The sequence below is a fragment of the Armigeres subalbatus genome, unplaced genomic scaffold, assembly GCF_024139115.2.
Source record: "Armigeres subalbatus isolate Guangzhou_Male unplaced genomic scaffold, GZ_Asu_2 Contig1017, whole genome shotgun sequence".
Taxonomy (NCBI): domain Eukaryota; kingdom Metazoa; phylum Arthropoda; class Insecta; order Diptera; family Culicidae; genus Armigeres; species Armigeres subalbatus.
The window spans coordinates 36,573-44,820 of record NW_026941756.1 but is presented as its reverse complement, the minus strand read 5'-3'; the positions used below and the strand labels follow the sequence as shown (position 1 = coordinate 44,820).

Genomic DNA, 8,248 nt, shown 5'->3' with positions numbered 1-8,248 from the left:
AGCACCGGGTATGGTTCTCGTCGTACGAAGACAGGTATTTTTCGACCATTCCTTCTATCATGTCGTTCATTCGATCGTTCACTTCCCTGAGTATGCGATAGTTTGTGGCCTCCGGGAAGTAGTCCTTCAACCACGGCAGGTAACTCAGGATGGTTCCATAGTCGTCACCTTTCTGCTGAAAGTGGATTGCGTGGCGGCCAGTTCTAATGGAAATAGAGAGAACATAAGCGGATTACGATTTTAATTATTTTGCAACATTGCTATATAATCACTATCGCACCACAGACAATTTTGACCTTTAACGTGTTGTACTTGAATAAGAGAGTAAGAGAGTATGTTGAGTGAAGTACAATACAAAGAAGGTGACCTTAATGTCGAAATACGCATCTGTAAAGTTACAATAAAGTGGAATTGGATGGAATAATATTAACTCTTCTTGTGGCGCGTGATTAAACCTAATTTCTGAAAACCGTGGTTGTAGTGCAACCGAGTATAGGATTCATTGGCAGCATCTGGAGTTAAAAACAGGTTTATCATGGATTGCATTATGGACGAGATCTTCTACTTCAAAATTTTAATTGAAAATATGCCAAACAGCGGCTCTTGAGAGGCGGCTTTCGAGCCACTTAAAAGGAGGCTTATGAGCATCTTGAAAGGAGGCTTCCGAGCCCCTTGAAAGGGGGCTTCCGAGCCCCTTGAAAGGGGGCTTCCGAGCCCCTTGAAAGGGGGCTTCCGAGCCCCTTGAAAGGGGGCTTCCGAGCCCCTTGAAAGGGGGCTTCCGAGCCCCTTGAAAGGGGGCTTCCGAGCCCCTTGAAAGGGGGCTTCCGAGCCTCTTGAAAGGAGGCTTCCGAGCCTCTTGAAAGGAGGCTTTGAGCCTCTTGAAAGGAGGCCTGAGCCTCTTGAAAGGAGGCTTGAGTCTCTTGAAAGGAGGCCTGAGCCCCTTGAAAGGGGGGCCTGAGCCTTGAAGAAGGCTTCTGAGCCCCTTGAAAGAAGGCTGAGCCTCTTGAAAGGAGGCCTGAGCCTCTTGAAAGGAGGCTCTGAGCCTCTTGAAAGGAGGCTTCCTGGAGCCTCTTGAAAGGAGGCTTCCGAGCCTCTTGAAAGGAGGCTTCGAGCCTCTTGAAAGGAGGCTTCCTGAGCCTCTTGAAAAGAGGCTTCCTGAGTCTCTTGAAAGGAGGCCTGAGTCTCTTGAAAAGAGGCCTGAGTCTCTTGAAAGGAGGCTTCCAGGCCTCTTGAAAGGAGGCTCGAGCCTCTTGAAAGGAGGCTTCCTGAGCCTCTTGAAAGGAGGCCTGAGCCTCTTGAAAGGGCTTTCAGAGTCTCTTGAAAGAGGCTTGAGTCTCTTGAAAGGAGGCTTCTGAGTCTCTTGAAAGGAGGCTTCTGAGCCCCTTGAAATGAGGCTTCCTGAGCCTCTTGAAAGGAGGCTTCCGAGCCTCTTGAAAGGAGGCCTGAGCCTCTTGAAAGGAGGCTTCTGAGCCTCTCTTGAAAGGAGGCTGAGCCTCTTGAAAGGAGGCTTCTGAGCCTCTTGAAAGGAGGCCTGAGCCTCTTGAAAGGAGGCTTCCAGGCCTCTTGAAAGGAGGCTTCCTGAGCCTCTTGAAAGGAGGCTTCCAGCCTCTTGAAAGGAGGCTTGAGCCTCTTGAAAGGAGGCCTGAGCCTCTTGAAAGGAGGCCTGAGCCTCTTGAAAGAGGCTTCTGAGCCTCTTGAAAGGAGGCCTGAGCCTCTTGAAAGGAGGCTTCCTGAGGCCTCTTGAAAGGAGGCCTGAGCCTCTTGAAAGGATGCCTGAGGCCTCTTGAGAGGAGGCTTCCTGAGCCTCTTGAGAGGAGGCTCTGAGCCTCTTGAGAGAAGGCCTGAGCCTCTTGAGAGAAGGCTTCTGAGCCTCTTGAGAGGAGGCTTCTGAGCCTCTTGAGAGGAGGCCTGAGGCCTCTTGAGGAGGAGGCTTGAGCCTCTTGAGAGGAGGCTCTGAGGCCTCTTGAGAGGAGGCCTGAGGCCTCTTGAGAGAAGGCTTGAGACTCTTGAGAGAAGGCTTGAGACTCTTGAGAGAAGGCTTGAGACTCTTGAGGAGGAGGCTCTGAGGCCTCTTGAGAGGAGGCTTCTGAGGCCTCTTGAGAGGAGGCTTCCAGGCCTCTTGAAAGGAGGCTCTGAGCCCTCTTGAAAGGAGGCTCTGAGGCCTCTTGAAAGGAGGCTTCCGAGCCTCTTGAAAGGAGGCTTCCGAGCCTCTTGAAAGGAGGCTTCCGAGCCTCTTGAAAGGAGGCTTCCGAGCCTCTTGAAAGGAGGCTTCCGAGCCTTTTGAAAGGAGGCTTCCGAGCCTGTTGAAAGGGAGCATCCGAGCCTCTTGAAAGGGAGCATCCGAGCCTCTTGAAAGGAGGCTTCCGGGCCTCTTGAAAGGAGGCTTCCGAGCCTTTTGAAAGGAGGCTTCCGAGCTTTTTGAAAGGGAGCATCCGAGCCTCTTGAAAGCAGGCTTCCGAGCCTCTTGAAAGGAGGCTTCCGGGCCTCTTGAAAGCAGGCTTCCGAGCCTCTTGAAAGGAGGCTTCCGGGCCTCTTGAAAGGAGGCTTCCGGGCCTCTTGAAAGGAGGCTTCCGGGCCTCTTGAAAGGAGGCTTCCGGGCCTCTTGAAAGGAGGCTTCCGGGCCTCTTGAAAGGAGGCTTCCGGGCCTCTTGAAAGGAGGCTTCCGGGCCTCTTGAAAGGAGGCTTCCGGGCCTCTTGAAAGGAGGCTTCCGGGCCTCTTGAAAGTGTAATATATTCGTGGGAGATTGGGTTCTTTAAACTAATTACTAACGAGACTGTGATACTGTAAGTGATACAGGTAAACGCGCGTCTGCTCGGGTGTGCAGTCAGTGATAAAACTCATCTTTTATTTGATCGATCGCTACTGCTGTACCAGACAGCCAGTAGGGTAGTGAGCTAATTCCCGTCGTAGTAGGTAGTGCTTGGTTTTCAAATCTAATTTATACGCCAGCCCAACTACTTACTCTAACTAAGTTGTATGTAACACGTATTTTAGAGTTCCTAGTTTTCATTGTGTACTATTAGCGCATTGAACAAACCATAGTTTATTGAGAATCGGCAATCAAAAATACCCTTCAAATTTTTCAAATTTGTCTTATGAAAATCTGTTTACGTCCATGAGAATTTTCATTCGTCCAGTCTAAAACTCGATGGATTGCTGATCTGGTGTTGGTATGTGTTGGTGTTGGTATTGGTGTGCGATTTCTACAAGTACACCAAATTAGTTTTTTATGCGGTATCATACCGTGTTAAATAAAAATAACATAAATTCAATTAATATTGGCCTGTTCTGAATATGATATGTGTACATTGTGAAACATTGAATAGAATATGTGTACGGAGGATGTTCTCGGCTATCCAAGAAATACCTGAAGTGGAGGTCTTGAGATCTACACGCGTAACCAATGATCTACAGGCCTGTTTTGTAAATGTAATATACCCATTGTGGTACATATTTATGATAGAATCTGCGTATGGAACATCTTCACGGTTATCCAAGAAATCCCTGAAGTGAAGGCATTCAGGTCTACACGCGTAACCAATGATCTACAGGCCTGTTTTGTTAATGTAATGTACCAATTGTAGTACATATAACAGAATCTGCGTATCGAAGACGTTCGCGGTTATCCAAGAAATACCTGAAGTGGAGGTCTTCAGATCTACACGCGTAACCAATGATCTACAGGCCTGTTTTGTAAATGTAATATACCCATTGTGGTACATATGATAGAATCTGCGTACGGAATATCTTCACGGTTATCCAAGAAATCCCTGAAGTGAAGGCCTTCAGGTCTACACGCGTAACCAATGATCTACAGGCCTATTTTGTAAATGTAATGTACCCATTGTAGTACATATAACAGAATCTGCGTATCGAAGACGTTCGCGGATATCCAAGAAATACCTGAAGTGGAGGTCTTCAGATCTACACGCGTAACCAATGATCTACAGGCCTGTTTTGTAAATGTAATATACCCATTGTGGTACATATTTATGATAGAATCTGCGTATGGAACATCTTCACGGTTATCCAAGAAATCCCTGAAGTGAAGGCCTTCAGGTCTACACGCGTTACCAATGATCTACAGGCCTGTTTTGTAAATGTAATATACCCATTGTGGTACATATGATAGAATCTGCGTATGGAATATCTTCACGGTTATCCAAGAAATCCCTGAAGTGAAGGCCTTCAGGTCTACACGCGTAACCAATGATCTACAGGCCTGTTTTGTAAATGTAATGTACCCATTGTAGTACATATAACAGAATCTGCGTATCGAAGACGTTCGCGGATATCCAAGAAATACCTGAAGTGGAGGTCTTCAGATCTACACGCGTAACCAATGATCTACAGGCCTGTTTTGTAAATGTAATATACCCATTGTGGTACATATGATAGAATCTGCGTATGGAACATCTTCACAGTTATCCAAGAAATCCCTGAAGTGAAAGCCTTCAGGTCTACACGCGTAACCAATGATCTACAGGCCTGTTTTGTAAATGTAATGTACCTATTGTAGTACATATAACAGAATCTGCGTATGGAAGACGTTCGCGGTTATCCAAGAAATACCAGAAGTGGAGGCCTTCAGATCTACACGCGTAACCAATGAACTACAGGCTTTTTTTTGTAAATGTAATATACCCATTGTGGTACATATGATAGAATCTGCTTATGGAAGATCTTCAAGGTTACCCAAGAAATTCCTGAAGTGAAGGCCTTCAGGTCTATATGCATAACCAATGATCTACAAGATGGTTTTGTAAATGTAACTCATGGAGGTTTTACAGTAACAGAATCAACGTATGAAAGCCATTCGCGGATATCCAAGAAATACCTTAAGTGGATCATTTCAGATCGACACGCGTAACCAACGATCAAAAGGCCTGTTTTGAATATATAATGTACCCATTATTTTTGCCTTTCTCATACAACAAAGTTGTACCGAAAGGCTATCATTTCACTCCAAGAACGAACTTTTTATAGAAGGCTCGGAGACCCATAGTGTTATATACCAATCAACTCAGCTCAATGAACTGTATGCATGTGTGTATGTGTGTGTATGTGTGTGCACAAAAGCTAAGAAAAACATTAGACAACTTTTCTTATAGTAATCCTTAGCCGATTTTCTCGCAACAAGGTTTATTCGATAGAAGGTAAAGCCTAGTTGATCGCGTTTCGCGTTATTACGAAAATGGTACATTGAACCGAGCCATATAAGCGACATATAAGGTTGGTGTCTTGACTAAATGCGAGAAAGGCAGTATCACTATTCGGTGAATTAAGTTGGTTTTTTTTTTCTTATTTGTGTGTTTTTTAAGTTTAACATCAAGTTCAACATAAATGTATTCAATATGAAGAGAGCATGAACCATATTTTCAATCGGAACTTTGATCTTCAGCTACGCGTGTAGATCAAATTGCCTTATTCCAGGGATTTCTTGAATGACCAAGAACATATGCTGTGAGGGCATTCTATTATTCGTACTACAGAGAGCATGTACCATATTTGAAACCGGAAAATTGATCTTCAGTTATGCGTGTAGATCGAAAGGCCTTACTCCAGGGATTTCTTGGATGACCAAAAACATATACAGTGAACGCATTCTGTTCTTCGTACTACAGAGAGCATGTACCATATTTGAAACCGGAAAATTGATCTTCAGCTACACGTGTAGATCGAAAGGCCTTACTCCAGGGATTTCTTGGATGACCAAGAACATATGCAGTGAACGCATTCTGGTCTTTGTACTACAGAAAGCATGTACCATATTTGAAACCGGAAAATTGATCTTCAGTTATGCGTGTAGATCGAAAGGCCTTACTCCAGGGAATTCTTGGATGACCAAGAACACATGCAGTGCACGCATTCTGTTCTTTGTACTACAGAGAGCATGTACCATATTTGAAACCGGAAAATTGATCTTCAGTTACGCGTGTAGATCGAAAGGCCTTACTCCAGGGAATTCTTGGATGACCAAGAACACATGCAGTGCACGCATTCTGTTCTTTGTACTACAGAGAGCATGTACCATATTTGAAACCGGAAAATTGATCTTCAGTTACGCGTGTAGATCGAAAGGCCTTACTCCAGGGAATTCTTGGATGACCAAGAACACATGCAGTGCACGCATTCTGTTCTTTGTACTACAGAGAGCATGTACCATATTTCAAACCGGAAAATTGATCTTCAGTTACGCGTGTAGATCGAAAAGCCTTACTCCAGGGATTTCTTGGATGACCAAGAACATATGCAGTGAACGCATTCTGTTCTTTGTACTACAGAGAGCATGTACCATATTTGAAACCGGAAAATTGATCTTCAGTTACGCGTGTAGATCGAAAGGCCTTACTCCAGGGATTTCTTGGATGACCAAGAACACATGCAGTGCACGCATTCTGTTCTTTGTACTACAGAGAGCATGTACCATATTTGAAACCGGAAAATTGATCTTCACTTATGCGTGTAGATCGAAAGGCCTTACTCCAGGGAATTCTTGGATGACCAAGAACACATGCAGTACACGCATTCTGTTCTTTGTACTACAGAGAGCATGTACCATATTTGAAACCGGAAAATTGATCTTCAGTTATGCGTGTAGATCGAAAGGCCTTACACCAGGGATTTCTTGGATGACCAAGAACACATGCAGTGCACGCATTCTGTTCTTTGTACTACGGAGAGCATGTACCATATTTGAAACCGGAAAATTGATCTTCAGTTACGCGTGTAGATCGAAAGGCCTTACTCCAGGGATTTCTTGGATGACCAAGAACATATGCAGTGCACGCATTCTGTTCTTTGTACTACAGAGAGCATGTACCATATTTCAAACCGGAAAATTGATCTTCAGTTACGCGTGTAGATCGAAAAGCCTTACTCCAGGGATTTCTTGGATGACCAAGAACATATGCAGTGAACGCATCCTGTTCTTTGTATTACGGAGAGCATGTACCATATTTGAAACCGGAAAATTGATCTTCAGTTATGCGTGTAGATCGAAAGGCCTTACTCCAGGGAATTCTTGGATGACCAAGAACATATGCAGTGAACGCATCCTGTTCTTTGTATTACGGAGAGCATGTACCATATTTGAAACCGGAAAATTGATCTTCAGTTATGCGTGTAGATCGAAAGGCCTTACTCCAGGGGATTCTTGGATGACCAAGAACACATGCAGTGAACGCATTATGTTCTTTGTACTACAGAGAGCATGTGCCATATTTGAAACCGGAAAATTGATCTTCAGTTACGCGTGTAGATCGAAAGGCCTTACTCCAGGTATTTCTTGAGTGACCAAGAACATATGCAGTGAACGCAATCTGTTCTTTGTACTACAGGGATGTTCCATATTTGAAACCGGAAAATTGATCATCTACGTATCCTTTCTCTGTACCACAAGAAGCATGTACCATACTTAAAACAGGACTGCAAATCTTTGTTCCTGAGCTCAAGCCATTTCTTGGATAACTGGACGACTTATCTGTGACTTTATGCAGAATAACTATCATTTCGGTCAATTTTGAAAGTCAAACTTAAAAGTTTATTTTCGGTTCCAGTTAACAAAAATTTTCTATTGCAATCCCATTTCGACCGCATAAAAATGGTTTCGATTGTGCTGCCATTCAGTTAAATGCTTCAGTCTGTCAAACAACTAACACACATGCTTAACATGTACGTGGGTAGTGCTGCCAACAGATTTCTGTTATGAAATTATTTCTCCTGTTTCAAACTTTTGGAATAGTGGAAAATTTTAGTGTGAATGACGAGTGTGTATGAAAAATATTTATTTGGAAGACTTTTCTTTTATTACACTAGCGGAAAATAATTGAAAAAACTACTTTTATTGACTGCATGATGTATTATCAGATGTGTAACATGAGATTATTTCAGTTCAAAACGCCAGTTTGGCAACGCGGTTTTCGACTATAAACAAGGCGACGAAGAAAATAAATTTCAAATGCTCTAAAGTTTGAAAAAACAGATCATTTAAACGCCTTCCGGCAGTTATTTTGCAATTATTATTCACTTGAGCAATAAACATTGCTTTTATTTAGTGCGCAGTGAGAAATTTATGTGAAAAAGTGCGGTGAAAATAAGAAAATGACGTTGATTTTGGTGACGGTGTTGCGCGTCTTCTACAGCAGTGAACTAACTGGATTTTCCTTCGTCGCACGGATATCGTAGGAAATTGTGCAAAAGTCACAGCCCCAAAGTTAAATTTAACTGTATTTCAAGTAAGTAACA

The 8,248-nt window shown here is 43.6% G+C and overlaps 1 protein-coding gene across 1 annotated transcript in view; it reads right to left on the bottom strand.

Annotated features, from left to right (window-relative positions):
• Positions 1–4: 4 nt before the first annotated feature.
• The window catches only part of LOC134202111 (probable cytochrome P450 304a1), a gene marked incomplete at its 3' end in the record, with an annotated part of 29,843 nt that continues 21,599 nt past the window's right edge, over positions 5–8,248 (bottom strand). Inside the window, exon 2 of the mRNA XM_062677183.1 lies at positions 5–203. Coding sequence (XP_062533167.1) covers positions 5–203 — 199 coding nt within the window. The remainder of the gene's footprint in view (positions 204–8,248) is intronic.